The 24,868-nt window shown below is 38.9% G+C and overlaps 1 protein-coding gene across 1 annotated transcript; it reads left to right on the top strand.

Annotated features, from left to right (window-relative positions):
* Positions 1-15,482: 15,482 nt before the first annotated feature.
* On the top strand, positions 15,483-16,643 carry LOC124103727 (centrosomal protein of 112 kDa). The gene has a single exon (XM_046460437.2). The coding sequence runs from the start codon at positions 15,507-15,509 to the stop codon at positions 16,626-16,628; it is 1,122 nt and encodes a 373-aa protein (XP_046316393.1). The 5' UTR covers positions 15,483-15,506; the 3' UTR covers positions 16,629-16,643.
* The last annotated feature ends 8,225 nt before the right edge of the window (positions 16,644-24,868 follow it).

Below are 24,868 nucleotides of genomic sequence, written 5' to 3'. Positions count from 1 at the left end.
AGAGGTAATTTTTTTGTTTTTGTTTTGTAGTAGATTTTTTAAAATTTTATTTAGAAGTACCATCAAGACTATAAAGGGGATGCTGGCAAATTTTGTGGCCAATTAAAAAGGCATCTGCCCTGTGACAAAAAGATATAGCAAAGACGGACTCTGGCAACACCTTTGTCCATTAGCATGCCAATTAAATGATTGCAATTAGATCAAAAATAAGATCCTACAGGAAGAAGTAATTTTTAATGACCCAGTTCTCTACCTCTGAAAGGTTCATTTGAGCCCATTTATTACACAGGAGAGACCCTTTGCTGGAAGCCCTTTCAGTCTCCCTGTGCAATTTCCCAGACAGATGTTGACAACAACCTCAGATGAACTTCCAATTTTCTATTCAGGAAATATTGATTTTTAATAAATATTTAAATTTAATTTTTGGCAGGAAAAGTTCTTTTGGGGCCGGCGGGGGCCAGGGGGACACTGGACATTTGGGTCTCAGACTTCCCTGACACTTCTTGCATTATTTGATGTTACTTTTTAATTCAGAAAGATTCAAAATTGAAATACCCCAAAGCCATGAAGCTTGAATTCTTAAATTACCAAAGATAGTTAGTAGAAAGAGTCATTCTCAAAAAATAAAGACCAGAACCAGTTAATATACCCAGAAAGAGAAATATAGATATCAGCTGGGAGTTGGCAGTTAGGAGTAGAAGAAATCTCTTCACTTCATGCAGTGCTATTTAACTTACATGTCTTTTTCAAGTCCTGAATTAAATAATTATAGAGCACCTGAGACACTATTAGGCCAAGAAATATGTTAGTAAAAGTTTATACCTTCAAAGGTGTGACAGGAAGAATAATGGTCCCCTAAAGATGTCCATGTTCCAGTTTCCAGAATCAGTGAATATTTTACCTTCCGTGGAAAAAGGGACATTACAGAAGTGTTCAAGATAAAAGACGTTGGGATGAGAAGTTTGTCCTGGTTTGTGTGGGGGGGCCCAGTTTAATCACATGAACCCTTAAATGTAGAAGCCTTTATGGCTGCATCAGAAAGAGTTGACAGTGGAGGAAAAAGTCAGACAGATGTGATGTGACTGGTTTTGAAGATGGAAGAAGGGGGCCAAGAGGCAAGAAATGTGTATGGCCTCTGGAACTTAGAGACAGGAAATAGATTCCCCAGAACTTTCAGAAAGGAATAAAGCCTTGCAAATACCCAGTGAGACCTGCATTATATTGCTAACCTCTAGAACTATAATTGCTTAAGATGATAAATTTGTGGTAATTTAGCATCAATAACATTGAAGCTTTATATCTTTGATAAATTTTACAATAACTATGAAATTTTTGACAAGTGCTGATATTTTGGAATCATCATGAGATGAATTACAGGAATGTAGAAAGATGGGTTGGGCATAATCGTACACGCCTGTAATCCCTATGGTTTGGGAAGCTGAGGCAGGAAGATCTGAAGTTCAAAGCCAGTCTCAGCAATTTAGGTTATGCCCTAAGCAACTTAGCAAGACTCTATCTCAAAATTTAAAAAAATGAAAAGGGATGGGGATGTGGCTGTGGTAAATCTCCTGAGTTCAATCCCCAGTACAAAAAAAAAAAAAAAGTAAACAGATGGCCATGGAGAAGTTATTTTATTTTGTATATTTGTTGCAGTTTTCTAATTCTAAGAATAATTTTTATGCAATATACAAATTCTGGTTAATACATGAAAATATAAGTAAATATAAACATATATTTACTCAAAAATCTCAATACTTTCTGTCAACTGTTACCAACATGTTTTTATAATTCTATTTTTTTCTAAATATGTATATATATACACACATATGTATATATGCATATATAAATATACATACACAGAATAATTGAAATTTTATTGTGTATCTTTACAATCATCAACCAAAATCATTTAGAATTCTTACTCTGCTCCCAAAATGGTGGGTCCATTAATTATAAAACCTTTACTTTCTGGAGCCCCTTGATGGGTTTTTGAGTGCATTTGCAGAAAATTTATGAAAGTACCAAGCAGAAACTTGGCAATCACCCTAGACATCTCCCTCTGTTTCATCCCTCATCTCCAGTTCACCATAAGCCTCTTCCAATGTGGTTGTCTTAGTATATTGGTTCGGCCCATTCCTATCCACCTCTATGACCACTACCACTGTCATCAAAGCCACCACCATAGTCTAGCATTATATCTCATTAACCTCCTATATTGTCTCATCTTGGTCCCCCACAGTAGATCTGCTCATGCATTGATGGTAATTTTCCCAAAGTACATATAAGAGTGTAAGTAAACTATTTCAATTATTTTCTATTGCTCTTGATAAAATAGTCTGAATTTCCCCAGGAATGTTCTGAATTTTGCAACTTCTTCCTTCTTCTCTAATGTTTTGTTTTATGAATGAATACTTTGGGGAAAATCTAAAGTTTGAAGATCTTGGTCTAGATTGCTGTATTCAGTAAGGAAAAAAAGTGAAAAAAAATTCCACAAATTAAATTTGAGAATATTTTAGCCAGAGATGTCCCTGCTAAAAGTTGGGTTTATTATGGCTTGTACTTCTTTCTTTTAACTCAATATTATCTGGTGTAAGCATTTTTACATTTCAGTAGAAGTTTTTCAGGTGTAGTATCCCCCATATAAAAGGGTAAATAATGATGGAACCTATAGATTATTTCAAAACAACCCTCAGGATTGTGCAGCTGCAGCAGATACTGGGGCTCATGGAAAGTGTTTCACCCAGTGATCCTATGAAAGTGTCTGCTTTTCCTAACCAATGAAGTGAAAAAAAAGTGCTATTTTATCTACAGATTCTCTGAAGTACATAAGAAAGATATGTACCTCTAATCTCTGTTATTCTGTAGAAGAGGAAGGTAGGTATACATTTCCATTCCTTAAACAAATCCATGGAGAAGTCAAGGGATTAGAGAAGACTACGATAATCTATATAACTAGATTATTTTTTAAAACCCTAGTGCTATGCACTGACCCTCCCAATTTTTCACACCCCAAGAGAACTGGATGCCCTTCTGCTTCGGGAGCAGATGGAACTAGAAGCAACAGGAAAAGAAATAGAGAAAATACGCTTACAGCCCATTTGCTGATACATACTTATCTCTTGGGTGTGGTTCTTAGTATTTTCAAATTTTAATTGATGTATTCCATCTTGTTTCAGAAAGACTTTAAGATGGTCTATAAGCTATGTAAAATACTACAAGATAACATTTATTTTCAGGTGAAAAATTAAAAAGAAAAGGATCAAGCAAGAGTCAAATGATGAAATGCAGACTAGAGTGCCAAAAGATTCCTTAGGATAATTTTGGATTCCAAAACACAAGCTCTGACATTTTATCACCTGCCTGTAAGCCCTGATAAGGATAGGGTAGTTAGGCTCAGCCCAGAGGTTGAGGTCTCAATGTTTTGAAAGACTCCCAGGCAGACAGATTTCTGTTGGTTTACTCCTTAAGCATCTTACACTACCTGTTTCAAAAACCTGGTCAGACTTAAAGTATCTTGTATAGTGTCTGGTCTCTCTCTCTCTCTCTCTCTCTCTCTCTCTCTCTCTCTCTCTCTCTCTCTCTGTGTGTGTGTGTGTGTGTGTGTGTGTGTGTGTGTTTAAGCTCTGTAGAAACCTGGTCTGGAATGTTTGCTAGTAAATTTGATTAGCTACCAAAGCGTTTAGTAATTACTCAGTTTTTTTGAGTTGATGAAAGGTAGAAAAAACAAAAACAGAGAGCAACTTGGAGGAGAGTTAAAATGGATTCAGTAAGAGTTGGGAGTAAAATTTCTTTTTCAAAAGTGACATTTTATGGCTCTATAAAATGCAACCATATGGATAGTACTGGGTTATGTTTCACAGCCTTTCTATCGTTGGAATTCTTGCTTATTTTCAGTGGTATCCTACTGAAGATATTCATTCACAAATCTTTATCCCCATTGCATTTAGACTGGATTTCTAAACTGAAATCATTGTATTGAAGGATGTGAACTATTGGAAATGAAATATTATCTTCTCTCCAAGGAACAACTCTCTTACAGTCTGGTGGCTATTTACACTCTCCTATCTTTTGCTATTCAGACTTCATCTTCAGGGACAATTTTAATCTAGTGACTTCCTAGAAACAAGTTCATATATTAAAAGCCCTGGCACAATGCACTGCCCTTCCAAGTTCTTTCTCACCTTCACAGCACACAGGTAGGCGGAATAATATGCCTGCCTAAAAGATGTCCATGTCCCACTCTTCGGAATATGTGACTATGTTATCTTTTATGGCAATAGGGACTTAGGGTTGCTAATCAGCTGACATTAAAGCAAGGTGACTACTCAGGGACATACAGGAAGACCCAATGTAGCCACAAGAGTCCTTATAAGTGAAAGAGTGTCAGAAAAGCCAGTGTCAGAAAAGCCAGTTTCAGAGTGATGGGATAAAAGAAAGATTTGATTGACTTTTGCTGGCCTTGCAGATGGGAAAGGGACACAAGCCAAGGAAAATGGCAGCTTTAAGAAACAGGGGGGGCGGGGGGGGAAACAGATTTTTCCCCTAGAATCTTTAGAAGGAATGAGTGCTGCCAAAACCTTGATTTTAGTCCAGTGAAACTCCCACTGGTCTTTCGACATCCGGAATGTAAATAATAATTTGTGTTTCTTTCACCTCCAAGTTTGTTGCAATGTGTTATAGAAGCCATAGAAAACTAATGCAATGCTCTTCAGCTTCCAAGGCCTCGGCTTTGCCTAGCCTCATCCATGCCCTCTTTATGTAGAAGAATACATTCTCATTTCAACAGCAAGGGTTCAATTGTCCAAGCTGCTGCACCATCTGCTTTATCATTGTGTCCCTTAAGACATGAAATAAAATTAAAATATTGAGGCATGGGATCAACAGGCCAAAGCTCAAAATTCTAATTTGGAGCTTATATTTATTGATTTTTGACCAGAATATCACTAATATTGATAAACACCAATCCTAGCCTCAGCCCATTCTTTTGGCTCTTGTCCAGAACTCTGCCTCCTCCAATAGATAGATGCTAATTGACCTTTACTCTCTAAAGGAGAGAAACAATCTATTAGCACATTTTCTTCACCTGTTTCAGAAGCATGTTTTTTTTCTCCCTCACAAACTCTGAAATGGAAAATCTTCACACATTTTTTAATACTAACAGCTGACTTGGGTAGGGGATGACCTTAAACAAGGTGATTGTTCAGCTACTGTTTACTGCATACTTTCTGTCAACAAATCCCAATAAGGAGATCAGTCTCTGTTTGAGTCTCCCTGGGAAACAGATTATTGCTTTATGGGACCCTTGTTGCAAATCCCTGTGAACTCTAACATCACTCATGGGTAGCAACTGAAGTACAGGAATTTAACAAATGCGCACAGTCCTTGCCTGTAAGCAATGCTCATAGTTTGAGTGCTCCGTCAGTGACACTGATGTCTGATCTAGATTCAATTCATGTTTGATGAGATCTCACAGTATAACATGGTGCCAGGAACTGTCACATTATCTCATCAATTTTCACATTTGCCCTCATTTTTCTAACTCACACAAGCTACGTATGGTCCCTACCTCACGGCACTTAGATTAGGGAGGTGGGGAACAGGGGACAAAGCAGATAACTCTTCAGAACCCGGTCCAACAACCTGCCCAGGTGCCATCTTGCTACTAACCTCCCAACTCATGGGCTCCCACTGGAGCTAACACAGGGCAAGAGACGTTCAGTTTCAAACCAATCGAAGAAACAACCACTCTTAGCAGCCAAGGAAGAGAAGATGTGCCAAGGGAAGGAAAGACCATGGTGTTTTGCTAGGGGCAGGAGATTCTCCAAATTCAACTATAAGGGGGAATTGTACAACACTTGAACATTAATAATGGAAACATTACTCAAATAAGTGAGACTAGAATCACAGCATTATAGCACTGGAGAGGACCTCACACATCCTCCAATTCAATTACTCATTTAGAAAATGCAGTAAATCTGGGGTAGAAAATTTTAAGGTTCATGGCCGTAATCTTACATGAAACAATTTTAAAAATTAAACTAGGACATCCCATTTTAGGGCAATGTTTGTTGTTTTATGATGTCATCTCTTTAAAGGTCTACTGTTTCAAATAATAGAACCATATAATTTAGTTGTATAATTTTCATGTACTTTAATGAAAAACACAATTCCTTTATAACAATATATCCTATTAAATGACTAAAATACGCAATAGAGTTCTTGTGTCTTTGTACTTATTTTGAGAACCAATGTAGAATTATAAAGAAGACAGACTTGGTTGGTTTGGATGAATGGAATCCTTTGATTATGACTTTTCTTCAAACAAAACAATTAAGTGGAGATAATGACTGGCTCATATATTTAAGACAGAGTTTTCTTATCATTAATTCAGACATAAACCACCACTGTTAGTGATAATGAACTGTCAACTGAAGGAGACATAAAGAATCTGTTTGTGAGGCAGAAAAATGACCAAGAACTTTATCCCCAGTCCCAGGGCTTGCTATGTAAAAATGCACAATGAGAAAAATGAGCTGGAATAAAAATAGAACAGGCAATCCTGAACTGTTTCTAAAGTGACTCAACATAGCTGTACCTCCTTTTTGGTTAACTATAAAAAGATCCCAGTATGGATTCCTGCATTGATCCTTATCATGGACTCTAATGGTTTCAGACTGGAGAAAGTAAAAATAAAAACTATGAAAAATGAAACTAAGAGATTTGCATGGTAAACTACATTCTGTTAAGCTAAATTTGATGTAATTGGCTACTGAGTTTTCCTGCAATTTTGATGCATATACACATTAAAAACTTCATCTTCTTCAAGGATACTAGTTAGAGTTTGTAAAATAGAATGTTAATGGTAATTTCTATATTTCCTGGTTAGCAAAATCTTGTTTAGGAACCTCAACTCTTATTATACCACTTTATTTTAGTGAGGAAATAAATTTCAACTCTGCATAGTTCTACTTTACAGCACTTTTATTCTAAGTATATAATTTACTTTCTGTTTCATGAATATTTGTACTAAGAAGAGTTCTAGGTTCCTGTCATCAGTTTATTAACAAGCAGTCTATTCAGCACTCTTTGTCATCCAGAACCCTCAAAGAATTTTTGTTCAGAATTTGCTTTAATCTAGATAATTTTTATAATCAGGATTTTCCCAGGATGGCAATTTCCTTCCCCCATTTCTCTCGGTGGAAACAGAGTTTTCAGTTCCTACCCACTGGGATAATTATCTGCAACTGAAGTGAGCAGAGCCCATTTATTAAGAAATGGCTTGCTAAATTCCTTGATTTAGAAATATGCCACCCTAAACTTGATACTGTCTAGAGTTGTTTCCTTTAAGTAGCTGACCTAAATTTTGCTTTTCTTTCTGAATCTCTGGGGACTAAAAGACAGTTACTTTCTTTCTAAATCACATTAATTCTCACCAGACAAAACAGGTATCAATATTTGCATTCATTTAATTAATATAGTTTCACACAGACTCTTATTGCCTAGTGAAAATCAGAAGATAAATTCCAAGGAAAACTGATCCTAATCAAAGCCTCATATATTTCTACGCAGAGCTCAGTGGTATTTTATTTTTTATTCTTCATGATGATAGATAATTGCATCACCTTCCAATTTGGAATTTACACTTTAAGAGTTTGGGGTAGTTTATGGGGTGTGCATGGCTGCATGTGTGTGTACAAACCCCCACACAGGTGCACATGTGTGTATTTAAATAAATGTATGTGTTTGTGGATGTGCACATTCTTGTATACCTGGTAAACATTAACCTAAGTTAAAACATGAACTAAAAAGCATGCTAGATGTTGTTCTTAAAAAGTGTTCTAAAGATTTGGAGTTTCACTAATTCAATCCTTAGAAAGGAATCCAGGAGTGATACTGAGGGCTGGAATTCAATTTCAAGTCATTTTGTGAGCTGGTAACATGCTAGTTGGTATTTCCAGAAACTTTGTAATTTTTCTCTCCAATTCCTTCAATATGCTGGTGAGGCTTCTGCTGTTTTTGTCTTGTATAGGAAACAAAGTAAATATGGAACACCTAAGGAATATAATTGTATTAAAGAAAAGGTATGTGGGAAATGAGGATTTGCCCTCTTGTGCTCCACAGTCTTAGTAATGCCAGGCTGAGTTCTAATTCTGGGCAGAATGGAGACCTACTTGGCATGGATCTGATTTTATCATGCCAGAAAAGAAAGACAAAAGAGCACAAGTACAGAGCAGGCAACCTTCTCCGGTGAGTTCCATTCATTTCTTTGATTCTGTTTTTGGCTGGAGGTCTTTCACTTGGCTCAAAATTTTGTTTTTAGGGATCCAACATGGCAGTGGCCGCAGAGAGATCAAGTCTCTGACCTCTTCAGCTGCGCGGGCATAGGGAGTCGTAAACCATCTAAATGCTGTTTGCTCAGGATCACTAGGCAATGCTGAGCTGATGTGGATCTGGGGCGGACAGTCTGGGCCTCTCAGAACACACACCGAGCCCGGATTGGCTGAATTCAAGCTGCTGTTTGCCTGCTTCTAGCAGACAAACTGCTGTGACTCAGCACTAAATGATCCCGATGAAACAACTCGTCAGCCCTTCGGAACCTACGGAGGTTAATGCCAACCGAGCCTTCATAGGCAGTGGCCACAGGATTGAAATGGGGCTTGGGAGAGCCAGTCAGTACCCACCCGTTGCATTGGTCACCCGGCAAAGGGAACGAACTGTCACCATTTGCATGGGATACCACCATGGCAGAGAACTGACATCACCAGAATGCGGCAGAGGAGATAACTCCATTGAAACCGGCGGCGACAGGTGTGTAACCCCCTAGTCTTCCCTCTCCACACAGCGGGGAAACCTTAGGGGCCCCTTCCAGCTCTCCCATAAGGGCCCCTCCCAGCTCTCCCATGAGTGCGATAGCCAGACAGAGGGAATCAGGAGTGGCGTGGAACTGCAGGCTACCGCTCCCACCAGTGCTGACAACTGAGGTCTCTTGCACCAGCTACCGGGGGCGTGGCTACCAGAGGGCAAGCAAAATTTGCCGAGGGTTCTCAGCCCCAAGCTCTACAAACTTAGGGTCTGAGGGAATGGCAAACAGGGAGAGTGTGCCCAGTCGTTCATGAAAATAGGGCTCCTGAGAGCAGCAGACCTGGCGTGTAGCCAGTATTGTGGTGAGCGTCACCGGTGAGCGGGGCCTGGCTTGAGGAAAAGTGGGGAAGTGACTAGACACAAGAGAAGGCCCTAGGCACTCAGGATTGGAGACCCGCCCAGTCTGGGAGGAGGAGCTGCTGCACAGTGATTGGTTCCCGCATATTGAGAGGAGAAGCTTGGCCCAGTGGGAACAGCTCCACCTACTGGAAGAGAAGTTAATCAAACTCTAAGACTGCATTTATTAATTTTTTTTTTAATTTGGTTTTTTTTTATTTTCATTTTTTTGTTGTTTTTTTAAATGTTTTTATTATTTTAATTTTAATTTTTTTAATTTTTTTTTCTTTTTTTATTTTCTATTTTTTTCTTTTGTCTTTTCATTTCTTTTCAATTTCCTTATTCCCCCTTCCTTGAATTCTACCTGCTTACTCTCATTCTCTTTAGTGACTTCTTCCCTTCCCTTCTAATACCTTTCCTTCCAAGCATCAAATAAATTTATAGGAGTAAACAGTAACTCAGCAGTCAAACAGAACAAGAAGTAACATGACCAGCATGAAAAAGCAAGGAAGAAAAGGAGTACAAACAATGAAGGACAGCCTAAATATTCAGGAGGACCTAGAGGCATCAGAAAAATGGTCAAATAAAGAACTCAAGGAATACCTTAGACAGATGGAATGGAATCTTAAAGAGGACATGAGACAGCAAATTCAAACAGTGAAAGAACACATTAAAAATGAATTACATAAACAGATAAAAGAAGAAATTAAGCATCTTTATCAGGAGATAGAGATTATTAAAAAAATCAAACAATAATTCTAGAAATGAAGGAAACAATAAACCAAATTAAAAACTCAAATGAGAGTATCACTAACAGAGTGGAGCAAGTAGAAGCCAGAACGTCAGAAAATGAAGACAAAATATATCATTCTGAAAAGAGTCTAGCCAACTCAGAAAGGCTGGTAAAAAATTATGAGAAAAACATCCAAGAGATATGGGATAACAAAAAAAAAAACAAAAAAACAAAAACAAATTTAAGAGTCATTGGGATAGAGGAAGGTATAGAGGTTCAAACCAAGGGAATGAGCAACCTGCTGAATGAGATAATTATAGAAAACTTTCCAGAAATAAAAAAGGAAATGGATATAAAAATTGTAGATGCATACAGGACACCGAGCATACAAAATCACAGTAGACCAACGCCAAGACACATTGTTATGAAGATATCCAATATACAGAACAAAGAGAAAATATTAAAAGCTACAAGAGAAAGGAGGCAGATTACATTCAGATACAGAAGGTTGTATATGTCCTTCTGCTAATTGTTGTTTGACCAGGTCATGGGCTGCTTGTATCTTTTCTTTAGTCAGGGGCCACTGAGGAACCCATACTGGTCTTTCTGATTTCCAAGTAATTTTTATTGTCTCAGTGGCCCTTTCTGAAAATCCAACCCATGTCTGTCTGTTCCTTGATCTATTTGTATTGGTGCTGCTATACCTTGTTCTTGTTTTTCTAATCTTTTTCCTTTCCTAAAACCTTGTCTAGTCATAATAGTGGGTGCATTTTGGTTGATGTTATTTGTTAATGTCAAACCTAATTGATCTAGGACATCTCGTCCCCATAAATTTATAGGAAGATGATCCAATACATATGGCTGTATAGTTCCTTCACATCCTTCAGGATCCTTCCAATCTAATACCATTGCACTTCTATGGGGATTAGTTGCCACTCCTAGGCCTCGAAGCGTTTGAGTGGCTTGTTGTAATGGCCAATGTTTTGGCCATTCTTGACGAGAGATGATGCTAAGGTCTGCACCTGTATCCAGTAGCCCATTAAATTCATGTCCTTGAATATTTAGTTTTAGCATGGGGCGAGAATCTAAATTTAAAGAAAGCATAGCCCAATCTACACCTGTGGAGCCTAATCCCTTGGAACCTCTTTCTACAGTACGACTGGAAAATTTATCATGTAGGCTGGGTATTATTAGTAACTGTGCTATTCTATCTCCTGGTGAAATTACTGATATACCCTTTGGAGAACTGGCTATAATTTTTATTTCACCTTCATAATCGGGATCAATTACCCCAGGACTTATCATAAGTCCTTTTAGAGTAGAAGAGCTGCGTCCCAATAATAAGCCTACTGTTCCTTTGGGAAGAGGTCCTTTCACCCCTGTGGGAATGATTTGAACTCCCATCTCTGGAGTTAGTACTGCTCTGGCGGAGGCGCAGATGTCCAACCCTGCGCTCCCTCTGGTTTGTCTGATGAGGGATCTGATGGACAATGTGTCCTGGGCACTACCCTGATGGGGTTGCTGGGTTCCTCCAGTGCTCCGTATATTTGTGGTTTTGGGCCCCGGAGCATTGGGCCCCCCTGTCCATTTTTTGGCAATGGAGCCCGATGCCTTTCTCCACGATATCGTGGATAAACACCTGGTCCTTGTTCGTTTTTTGATAATGGAGAACCCTCTGTTGAGAGCCACAGCCAAAGGGGCCCCAGCAAACTTCCAGCTGCCAGCAAACTTCCAGCTGCTGGCTGATGATTGGCTCACAGCGGCCCCAGCAACATCTAGCTGATTGGCTCCTCGGCCCCAGCAACATCTAGCTGATTGGCTCCTCTGCGGTGATGCTCATTGGGCTGTTTCCCTGCCCTTTCAGACCACGGAGCTGCTCATTGGGGGACTTTTTTGACTCCGCCCACGTGACCCAGCCAATCGGCCTCAAGAGCAGGAGGATTGTGGGAGGTGGGGAGAAGCTTGTGTGGGAGAGAGAGGCTTGTGGAAAGCCGGTGGTGGCAGTTGAGGCTCTGAGGATTTTTCCTGAGAGGCTGTTTTGTTTGGCGTGTGTGGTTCTAAAAATAAAGTTAGTTTCTTTTGACAAGTGGCTCCTGATTGTGCCCAGCCAGACTGCGGCATTTGGTGGCTCGCACGGGGAGCGACTGAGGGTAAGTGAAACTGCTCGCCCCTGAGGGCAGGGCGAGAGGATGGGTAGCCATTTTAAGATTCCTCTTTTATTTTGCTTCACTTTTGTTTTAAGTTGCCTGTCCCTGGAGATGAGTGAGACGGAAGAAAAACCGCTCACATCTGAGGAAAAACTATTTACGTCTGAGGAACAGATAGGGAGAAAGGACGGATGCCCATGTCAGGAGGATAGAAAGTCTATAATGACTTTTTGTTGTTCCCTTTTTATTTCATTCTGTCTAGGTTTTGTTTGGCGTCATCTTGTTGGGTTGTATTATAGTAGAAATATGGGATCAGAAATTAGTAAAAAACAAACTGAAAGAGTGTTAAGTAAATTGTTAGAGGAAGGAGGCATCCCAGTAAAATCAAGAGCAGTCAGGGCATACGTTGATACAATACAGAAATGTAGCCCATGGCTTTTTAAGGAGGAGTTGTTAAATATATCACAATGGAACCATCATGGTGAAGATTTAAAAAGAATAGAAAAGAAAAGCCCAGGGACTCTGCCAGTTGGCACATTGCCATTGTGGACGTTCATATCTTGTTTGCTTAGTCCAAAGCCTTCAGTTCAGACAATGGTAGAGGAAGGAGAAGACATAATGATTCAAGTAAAAGAGAAGGTCTCTCAAGTTAGTCAGACAGAGGAAAAGATTCAAGTAAAAGAGAAGGCCTCTCAAGCTAGTCAGAGAAAGAAAGTGTAAAACAGAAAAAGCCATCAGGGGGAAAGTTACAACAGGAGACTGCTACTAACACCTTTCTATCACCAGAGGGTGTAAGTGTCCAACCAACAGCACCACCTCTACAGGAGACTGCTACTAACACCTTTCTATCACCAGAGGGCGTAAGTGTCCAACCAACAGCACCACCTCCATATGCTGGGAGGCCCCCAACCCCTGAAGTTGATAGTTGGGATCCTGAGACAAGATCTCAAATATTAACATGCCCTGTATTTGAGGCAGGAGGGCAGCGATTTTACCAAGTTTTAAATTTCAAAACAGTGAAGCAGCTAAAAGAGGCTGTAACAACCTATGGTCCTCAAGCACCCTTCACTGTAAGCATGGTCGAATCCATTAACAACTTGAACATGACGCCAGCAGATTGGGCTAATATGTGTAAAGCTGTGCTAAATGGAGGACAATACCTGTTATGGAAGGTTGCCAATGAGGAATTTTGCAAGGAGACGGCTAGGCGAAATGCAGCAGCTGGTTATCCTCAGAGAAATCTAGATATGTTGTTAGGAAAGGGACCTTATGAGGATCAGCAGCAACAAATTGCATATGATCCTGGCGTATACGCACAAATTGCTGCAGATGCAATTAAGGCATGGAAGACTTTACAAGGACATGGAGGTTTACAAGGTCAATTATCTAAGGTAATACAAGGAGCTAATGAACCTTATGCTGAATTTGTAGATAGGCTTATTCAAACAGCTACCAGAGTTTTTGGGAATACAGAACAAGCAATGCCATTACTAAAACACCTGGCTTATGAGCAAGCGAATCGTTGTTGCAGAGATAACGTTAGACCATGGAAACATGAAGATTTAAACACATATATTAAATTATGTAGAGACATTAATGAACAAGAGCAAGTCGTGGCAGCTGCAGTAAAACAGGCTTTAGATGCCAGAGACATTAATGAACAAGGGCAAATTGTGGCAGCTGCAGTAAAACAGGCTTTAGATGCCAGGCCAAGAACATGCTACAATTGTGAACAAACAGGACATTTTAAAAGGAATTGCCCCATTGGAGGAGGGTTTAACAAAACTAGGTATCAAAGGAGTAGAATACCAGGTATTTGCCCACGATGCCGTAGAGGGAGACATTGGGCTAATGAATGCCGTTCTCAAACCACCATAGAGGGTGCCGCAGTCTGACTGGGCACAATCAGGAGCCACTTGTCAAAAGAAACTAACTTTATTTTTAGAACCACACACGCCAAACAAAACAGCCTCTCAGGAAAAACCCTCAGAGCCTCAACTGCCACCACCGGCTTTCCACAAGCCTCTCTCTCCCACACAAGCTTCTCCCCACCTCCCACAATCCTCCTGCTCTTGAGGCCGATTGGCTGGGTCACGTGGGCGGAGTCAAAAAAGTCCCCCAATGAGCAGCTCCGTGGTCTGAAAGGGCAGGGAAACAGCCCAATGAGCATCACCGCAGAGGAGCCAATCAGCTAGATGTTGCTGGGGCCGAGGAGCCAATCAGCTAGAAGTTGCTGGGGCCGCTGTGAGCCAATCATCAGCCAGCAGCTGGAAGTTTGCTGGCAGCTGGAAATTTGCTGGGGCCCCTTTGGCTGTGGCTCTCAACATCTCCCCCTCTCTGTTTAAACAACAAGCATGTGGCTTAGGGACCGTGCCTGTTAGGCAGTCCAATTCAACATATGGTCCTTACCCGTCATCGGATGAACTGACCTCTAGGCGTCAGCCTCCTGTCTTAGGTTGGTACCACTGCAATTGGATCATACCCGTCACTGACTACCGGTCCAGCATACAGCCATACTTGTGGATAGGCCTTTGCACCTGTGGGGGGGTGAGGTTCTTTGCCTCACCTCTGTTGGCCCCCAAATTTTAGACCATCACTAGTAGAGGAGGATGCAAAATGCCATGACATTAAGCCAATTGAGGGCTCCTTTGAAAAATTGTACCACCGGTGACACCATCAGCAAAAATACTCCAGCACTACCACAATTCGCTGTACCAACAGATAGTTCACAATGCATACAGGTGAGCTCACAATGTGTCCAGGCAAGTTCTGCAAGCAGTTCAGTGATGGCTATTGTAGAAGCTGTAGATTGGTTTTATCTTTGACTTCACTAGCACTGGGATGAAGATAGGAATTCTGGCAATAATGGCTAAAGAAAAAATTATGTAACATTACAGAAGGCACTAAAAGAAAACAATTTTCTTAACAATTTACATTATCTTTAAGAGAATTATTAAATATAATGAAAAGGAAAGGTGAAAGTAAACAAACAGATCTGTTAACCTTCTTTTTTGTTTACATATTAAAACAATCCTCAACAGTTGTTTACCCAATTTAAATTAAACCATATAAATCACGTGAAAAAAAAATATTTGGATCCATTTTATCATGAGCGCTCATCATATATGATATATGGACATACGTACATTCAAACATATAACACAAAACACAAGTGTGCACACATAATATAATACATACAACACATAACATTATAGTAAAGGCCTTATAACTTTTTACAGGTGAAATCTCCATTGCAATGCTTAAAAACTCTATAGTCAAAAAATAGAACTGATCAGCAAAACATTAACCTAGGTCTGTATGAGCTCAAAAAACAAAATAGAACTTCATGATATGGCAAAGGGCAATAATAAAATAGATATTGAAAAAAGCATCCTGGTTCTGTTGCAGATGTAAATTAACGATCTGATATGATTAAAGGATTAGAACAGAACATCTGTCAATTAAAACAGCAGTTACAGGAATCAGAACTTCAAAGACAGCAGCAACTAAAGGACCAAGAAAATAAGTTTCAAGTGGAGAAAAGCCAATTAAAACACACCTATGAGAATAAGGTTCATGACTTGCAGAATGAACTTGATAAAGAAAAAGAAGATGCTCAAAACAAAATTCATAAATTTGAGGAAGCTTTGAAGGAAAAAGAGGAGCAACTAACTCGTGTGACTGAGGCTCAAAGGTTTCAGGCCCAACAGGCAGACGCTGCTCTAGAAGAGTTTAAGCGGCAGGTGGAGCTGAACTCAGAGAAGGTCTATGCTGAAATGAAAGAGCAGATGGAAAAAGTAGAAGCAGATCTCACTAGATCCAAGACTCTACGTGAGAAACAGTCTACGGAGTTTTTATGGCAACTGGAGGATGTCAAACAAAGATACAAACAGCAGATAGTAGAGCTGAAGCTGGAGCATGAACAGGAGAAGACGCACCTATTACAGCAGCATAACGCGGAGAAGGGTAGCCTAGTCCGAGACCATGAACGGGAAATTGAAAACCTGGAGAAACAGCTTTGCGCTGCCAACATGGAGCACGAAAATCAAATTCAAGAGTTCAAGAAACGAGATGCGCAGGTTGTTTCGGACATGGAGGCCCAAGTTCACAAGCTGAGAGAAGAGCTGATCAGTGTAAACTCACAGCGTAAACAGCAGCTGGTGGAACTTGGTCTTCTTCGTGAGGAGGAAAAGCAAAGGGCTGCGAGGGACCATGAGACTGTTGTCAGTAAGCTGAAGGCTGAATCAGAAAAGATGAATATAGAGCTGAAGAAGACTCATGCTGCTGAGACAGAGATGACACTGGAGAAGGCCAACAGCAGGCTGAAGCAGATTGAGAAGGAATATACTCAGAAGCTTGCCAAATCTTCCCAGATCATAGCAGAACTTCAGACAACCATTTCGTCTCTGAAAGAGGAGAGCAGCCGACAGCAGCTTGCTGCAGAAAGGCGGCTCCAGGATGTTGTACAAAAGTTTGAAGATGAGAAGCAGCAGCTGATTAGAGATAATGATCGAGCAATCAAGGTTTTACAAGAAAAACACCTATCATGAATGCTCCAAATATATTCACTGATGGGTCAAATAATGGTACAGCAGCAGTAGTTACCCCTGATCAAACTTTTACATTTTTAGTACCCAAACAATCAGCTCAAAAGGTAGAGCTTAATGCAGTTTTACAAGCTTTTGTGATGTTTAAAGATTCTGTATTTAATTTATTTTCTGATAGTCAGTATGTAGTTAATGCTATAGTATCTCTTGAAGATGCTGGTAGGATTTCCCCTTCTTCTACTGTTTTCTCTTTGCTTTCCACTATACAAAGTCTAATCTGGGACAGAAAAGATCCATTCTTTATAGGACATATCAGGGCACATACAGGATTGCCTGGAGCCCTTAGTTTGGGCAATGATTTAGCAGATAAAACTACACATGACATACATATTTTCTCTACACTAGAAGAAGCTATAAATTTTCATAAAAAGTTCCATGTCAATGCTAATACTTTACAAAAGCATTTTAAAATAACTAAGGAACAAGCTAGACAAATAATAAAACAATGTCAAAATTGTGTGACCTTTTTACCACAAGTTAATCTTGGAGTCAATCCTAGAGGATTGATACCTAACCATATTTGGCAGATGGACGTCACACACTTGCCAGAATTTGGAAAATTAAAATATTTGCATGTTACAGTTGATACTTCTTCTGGATTTTTGATGGGCTCCCTTCATGCCGGAGAAAAAACTAAAGATGTTATAGCTCATTGCTTACAAAATTTTGCCACTGTGGGTGTTCCAAAACAGTTAAAAACAGATAATGCCCCTGGTTATACTTCTACCTCTTTTAAACAATTTTGCTCAACATTTGGCATTACTCATATAACAGGAATCCCATACAATCCACAGGGACAAGGCATAGTTGAAAGAGCTCATCAAACTATTAAAATGTACTTATTAAAGCAAAAAGAAGGAATTGGGAAGGGGTATATATTCCCCAAAGATAAACTTAAAATAACCCTTTTTACTCTAAACTTTTTAAATTTGGATTCATCAGGACTTAGTGCTGCGGAAAGGCATATGTGTCCAAAAAATGTGCATAAGCCCAAGGTACTTTGGAAGGATATTCTAACAGGACAATGGAAAGGTCCTGACCCAGTAATTGTCTGGAGTCGGGGGTCTGTTTGTGTGTTTCCACAGGGAGAACAGCAGCCGATTTGGATTCCAGAAAGATTAACTAAAGCGATTTCTACAGACCAAAAAGAAGATGATTTGGCTCAAATCCATAACAACTGATATCCAAAACTCCAGTTTGGCTATTCTTACATCTGCAACAGAACCAGGATGCTTTTTTCAATATCTATTTTATTATTGCCCTTTGCCATATCATGAAGTTCTATTTTGTTTTTTGAGCTCATACAGACCTAGGTTAATGTTTTGCTGATCAGTTCTATTTTTTGACTATAGAGTTTTTAAACATTGCAATGGAGATTTCACCTGTAAAAAGTTATAAGGCCTTTACTATAATGTTATGTGTTGTATGTATTATATTATGTGTGCACACTTGTGTTTTGTGTTGTATGTTTGAATGTACGTATGTCCATATATCATATATGATGAGCGCTCATGATAAAATGGATCCAAATATTTTTTTTTCACGTGATTTATATGGTTTAATTTAAATTGGGTAAACAACTGTTGAGGATTGTTTTAATATGTAAACAAAAAAGAAGGTTAACAGATCTGTTTGTTTACTTTCACCTTTCCTTTTCATTATATTTAATAATTCTCTTAAAGATAATGTAAATTGTTAAGAAAATTGTTTTCTTTTAGTGCCTTCTGTAGTGTTACATAATTTTTTCTTTAGCCATTATTGCCAGAATTCCTATCTTCATCCCAGTGCCAGTGAAGACAATGTAAATTGTTAAGAAAATTGTTTTCTTTTAGTGCCTTCTGGAATGTTACATAATTTTTTCTTTAGCCATTATTGCCAGAATTCCTATCTTCATCCCAGTGCTGGTAAAGTCAAAGATAAAACCAATCTACAGCTTCTACAATAGCCATCACTGAACTGCTTGCAGAACTTGCCTGGACACATTGTGAGCTCACCTGTATGCATTGTGAACTATCTGTTGGTGCAGCGACTTGTGGTAGTGTTGGGGTATTTTTGCTGATGATGTCACCAGTGGTACAATTTTTCAAAGGAGCCCTCAATTGGCTTAATGTCATGGCATTTTGCATCCTCCTCTACTAGTGATGGTCTAAAATTTGGGGGCCAACAGAGGTGAGGCAAAGAACCTCACCCCCCCACAGGTGCAAAGGCCTATCCACAAGTATGGCTGTATGCTGGACCGGTAGTCAGTGACGGGTATGATCCAATTGCAGTGGTACCAACCTAAGACAGGAGGCTGACGCCTAGAGGTCAGTTCATCCGATGACGGGTAAGGACCATATGTTGAATTGGACTGCCTAACAGGCACGGTCCCTAAGCCACATGCTTGTTGTTTAAACAGAGAGGGGGAGATGTTGAGAGCCACAGCCGAAGGGGCCCCAGCAAACTTCCAGCTGCCAGCAAACTTCCAGCTGCCAGCTGATGATTGGCTCACAGCGGCCCCAGCAACATCTAGCTGATTGGCTCCTCTGCGGTGATGCTCATTGGGCTGTTTCCCTGCCCTTTCAGACCACGGAGCTGCTCATTGGGGGACTTTTTTGACTCCGCCCACGTGACCCAGCCAATCAGCCTCAAGAGCAGGAGGATTGTGGGAGGTGGGGAGAAGCTTGTGTGGGAGAGAGAGGCTTGTGGAAAGCCGGTGGTGGCAGTTGAGGCTCTGAGGGTTTTTCCTGAGAGGCTATTTTGTTTGGCGTGTGTGGTTCTAAAAATAAAGTTAGTTTCTTTTGACAAGTGGCTCCTGATTGTGCCCAGCCAGACTGCGGCAGTAAACCAATAAGGTTAATAATGGATTTTTCATCACAGACGCTGAAAGCGAGAAGATCCTAGAACAACATATTTCAAACACTGAAAGACAATGGATGCCAACCACGAATTTTGTATCCAGCAAAATTAAGCTTCAGGTATGACAACGAAATAAAAATCTTTCATGATAAACAAAAGTTAAAAGAATTCACAGCCAGAAAACCAGCATTGCAAAGCATCTTGAGCAAAACACTACACGAGGAAGAAATGAAAAACAATAACCAAAACCATCAGTGGGAAGTACCTCAGTAAAGACAGAGGGCAGGGGGAAAGCTAATCATGGAGAAACAAACTAAATTTAAAAAAAAGATAAATAATCAAACATGGCTAGAAGTACAAACCATCTATCAATAGTAACTCTAAACGTTAATGGCCTAAACTCTCCAATAAAGCGACATAGGCTGGTAACATGGATTAAAAAAACAAATCCAACAATATGCTGCCTCCAGGAGACACATCTGATTGGAAAAGACATACACAGGCTGAAGGTGAAAGGTTGGGAAAAAATATACCATGCACACGGTCCTCGTAAGCAAGCAGGGGTGGCCATCCTCATATCGAATAAAATCGACTTCAAGACTAAGTTAATCAAAAGGGATAAGGAAGGACATTATATACTGTTAAAAGGAACTATTCACCTACAAGACATAACAATTATCAATATTTATTCTCCAAATAATGGTGCTGCGACGTTCATAAAACAAATTCACCTCAAGTTCCAGAATCAAATAGACCACAACACAATAATTATGGGTGACTTCAACACACCTCTCTCACCATTTGACAGATCCTCCAAACAAAAGTTGAATAAAGAAACTATAGAACTCAATATCACAATCAATATCCTAGACTTAACTGACATATATAGAATATATCAACCATCATCAAGTGGATATACCTTTTTCTCAGCAGCACATGGATCCTTCTCAAAAATAGACCATATATTATGCCATAGGGCAACCCCCAGTAAATATAAAGGGGTGGAGAAAATACCATGCATTTTATCTGATCATAATGGAATGAAACTGGAAATCAATGATAAAAGAAGGAAGGAAAAATCCTACATCACATGGAAAATTAACAATATGTTACTGAATGATCAATGGGTTACAGAAGACATAAAGGAGGAAATCAAGAAATTCTTAGAGATAAATGAAAATACAGACACAACATATCGGAATCTATGGGACACAATGAAAGCAGTTTTAAGAGGGAAATTCATCGCCTGGAGGTCATTCCTCAAAAAAAGAAAAAAACCAACAAATAAATGAGCTCACACTTCATCTCAAAGCCCTAGAAAAGGAAGAGCAAAACAACAGTAAATGTAGCAGAAGGCAAGAAATAATTAAAATCAGAGCGGAAATCAACGAAATGGAAACAAAAGAAACTATTGAAAAAATTGACAAAACTAAAAGTTGGTTTTCTTCGAATAAATAAAGAAGATCGACAGACCCTTAGCCATGCTAACAAAGAGAAGAAGAGAGAGAACTCAAATTACTAACATACGGAATGAAAAAGGCAACATCACAACAGATACTACAGAAATACAGAAGATAATTAGGAATTATTTTGAAACCCTATATTCCAAAAAAATAGAAGATAGTGAAGACATCGATAAATTTCTTAAGTCATATGATTTGCCCAGACTGAGTCAGGAGGATACACACAATTTGAACAGACCAATATCAATGGATGAAATAGAAGAAGCAATCAAAAGACTACCAACCAAGAAAAGCCCAGGACCGGATGGGTATACAGCAGAATTTCACAAAACCTTTAAAGAAGAATTAATACCAATACTTTTCAAGTTATTTCAGGAAATAGAAAAAGAGGGAGCTCTTCCAAATCCATTCTATGAGGCTAACATCACCCTGATTCCAAAACCAGACAAAGACACCTCAAAGAAAGAAAACTACAGACCAATATCTCTAATGAACCTAGATGCAAAAATCCTCAATAAAATTCTGGCCACTCGGATACAAAAACTTACAAAAAAATTGTGCACCATGATCAAGTAGGATTCATCCCTGGGATGCAAGGATGGTTCAATATACAGAAATCAATAAATGTTATTCACCACATCAATAGACTTAAAGATAAGAACCATATGATCATCTCGATAGACGCATAAAAAGCATTTGACAAAGTACAGCATCCCTTTATGTTCAAAACATTAGAAAAACTAGGGAAAACAGGAACTTATCTCAACATTGTAAAAGCTATCTCTGCTAAGCCTCAGGCTAGCATCATTCTCAATGGAGAAAAATTGAAGGCATTCCCTCTAAAATCTGGAAGAAGACAGGGATGCCCTCTATCACCACTTCTATTCAATATAGTTCTCGAAACACTGGCCAGAGCAATTAGACAGATGAAAGAAATTAAAGGCATCAAAATAGGAAAAGAAGAACTTAAATTATCACTATTTGCAGGTGACATAATTCTATACCTAGAAGACCCAAAAGGGTCTACAAAAAAACTACTAGAACTAATAAATGAATTCAGAAAAGTGGCAGGCTATAAAATCAACACACATAAATCAAAGGGTTTTCTGTATATCAACGACAAAACTTCTGAAACGGAAATGAGGAAAAACACCCCATTCACAATATCCTCAGAAAAAATAAAATACTTGGGAATCAACCTAACAAAAGAGGTGAAAGATTTATACAATGAAAACTACAGAACCCTTAAGAGAGAAATAGAAGAAGATCTTAGAAGATGGAAAAATATACCCTGTTCATGGATAGGCAGAACTAACATCATCAAAATGGCGATATTACCAAAAGTTCTCTATAGGTTTAATGCAATGCCAATCAAAATCCCAACGGCATTTCTTGTAGAAATAGAGAAAGCAATCATGAAATTCATATGGAAAAATAAAAGACCCAGAATAGCAAAAACAATGCTAAGCAGGAAGTGTGAATCAGGCGGTATAGCGATACCAGATTTCAAACTATATTACAGAGCAATAGTAACAAAAACAGCATGGTACTGGTACCAAAACAGGCGGGTGGACCAATGGTACAGAATAGAGGACACAGAGACTAATCCACAAAGTTACAACTATCTTATATTTGATAAAGGGGCTAAAAGCATGCAATGGAGGAAGGATAGCATCTTCAACAAATGGTGCTGGGAAAACTGGAAATCCATATGCAACAAAATGAAACTGAATCCCCTCCTCTCGCCATGCACAAAAGTTAACTCAAAATGGATCAAGGAGCTTGATATCAAATCAGAGACTCTGCGTCTGATAGAAGAAAAAGTTGGCTCCGATCTACATATTGTGGGGTCGGGCTCCAAATTCCTTAATAGGACACCCATAGCACAAGAGTTAATAACAAGACTCAACAAATGGGACTTACTTAAACTGAAAAGTTTTTTCTCAGAAAGAGAAACAATAAGAGAGGTAAATAGGGAGCCTACATCATGGGAACCAATTTTTACTCCTCACACTTCAGATAGAGCCCTAATATCCAGAGTATACAAAGAACTCAAAAAATTAGACAATAAGATAACAAATAACCCAATCAACAAATGGGCCAAGGACCTGAACAGACACTTCTCAGAGGAGGACATACAATCAATCAACAAGTACATGAAAAAATGCTCACCATCTCTAGCAGTCAGAGAAATGCAAATCAAAACCACCCTAAGATACCATCTCACTCCAGTAAGATTGGCAGCCATTATGAAGTCAAACAACAACAAGTGCTGGCGAGGATGTGGGGAAAAGGGTACTCTTGTACATTGCTGGTGGGACTGCAAATTGGTGCGGCCAATTTGGAAAGCAGTATGGAGATTCCTGGGAAAGCTGGGAATGGAACCACCATTTGACCCAGCTATTGCCCTTCTCGGACTATTCCCTGAAGACCTTAAAAGAGCGTACTACAGGGATACTGCCACATCGATGTTCATAGCAGCACAATTCACAATTGCTAGACTGTGGAACCAACCCAGATGTCCTTCAATAGATGAATGGATAAAAAAATGTGGCATTTATACACCATGGAGCATTACGCAGCACTAAAAAATGACAAAATCATGGAATTTGCAGGGAAATGGATGGCATTAGAGCAGATTATGCTAAGTGAAGCTAGCCAATCCCTAAAAAACAAATGCCAAATGTCTTCTTTGATATAAAGAGAGCAACTAAGAACAGAGCAGGGAGGAAGAGCAGGAGGAAAAGATTAACATTAAACAGAGACATGAGGTGGGAGGGAAAGGTAGAGAAAGGGAAATTGCATGGAAATGGAAGGAGACCCTCATTGTTATACAAAATTACATATAAGAGGTTGTGAGGGGAATGGGAAAAAAACAAGGAGAGAAATGAATTACAATAGATGGGGTAGAGAGAGAATATGGGAGGGGAGGGGAGGGGGGATAGTAGAAGATAGGAAAGGTAGTACAATACAATAGTTACTAATATGGCATTATGTAAAAATGTGGATGTGTAACTGATGTGATTCTGCAATCTGTATTTGGGGTAAAAATGGGAGTTCATAACCCACTTGAATCTAATGTATGAAATATGATATGTCAAGAGTTTGTAATATTTTGAACAACCAATAAAAAAAAATTTGTTTTTATTTGGCACCAGTGATTTATGAATTAGAAATTTTCAGGACATTATTCCAAATTTAAGAATTCAGTGTAAGATATTTCTATTGAGTGTAGTAGAAGGAAAACATTAGAATTTTCTAAAATTCTAATATAAATAAAATTCTAAAAATAAATTATGGAATGGAGGTGTGCTTCCATCTTTAGAAAGAGAAAAGAGGAGCGAATGTGTATATTTATAGTCACCTTATACCTTTCTTGCTACACTAACCTCAAAGGTATAGTTTATAGATGATAATCACTCAATTTTAGAAAGAGTATGTGACACCTTTATTAGGATAGTACTAAAGTAAGAATATTAAGAAGAAAATCAGGAAAACAATAAAAAGTAATACAAGAAACCACATTATAGTAAGAATTTATAAATTACAGCATTCCGAATTTCAAATATTATGGGCAAAAGGACTGGAGTGAATTTCCCAGTAAAACATCTAAAATAGCTGAGTATAAGATAAAAGCATGAGAAAAAAGTTTGGATATTCATATGAAATTCAGACAAAATAGGCTATCCTGAAAAAGTCATTGAGATAGAGTGACACTTCATAATGATAAAAGGTTTAATTTGCCAAAAATTTATAACAATTTAAAATTTTCATGCTCTTATTAGTGTAGCTTCATATATTTTAAATCACCAAGTGACAGAACTACAAGAAGAATTAGACAAGTCCATAATTTAATCCAGAGGTGTTTAACATACTTCTTAC

Source organism: Marmota monax, unplaced genomic scaffold (assembly GCF_021218885.2).
Source record: "Marmota monax isolate L192 unplaced genomic scaffold, Marmota_monax_Labrador192_F-V1.1 WCK01_AAM20220418_F8-fsc00006, whole genome shotgun sequence".
NCBI classification, from domain to species: domain Eukaryota; kingdom Metazoa; phylum Chordata; class Mammalia; order Rodentia; family Sciuridae; genus Marmota; species Marmota monax.
This window is presented reverse-complemented; position numbering and strand designations above follow the sequence as displayed.

Excerpts from the sequence above, each read along its gene's own strand:
- LOC124103727 (XM_046460437.2), top strand. The coding sequence starts at position 15,507 with ATGATTAAAGGATTAGAACAGAACATCTGTCAATTAAAACAGCAGTTA.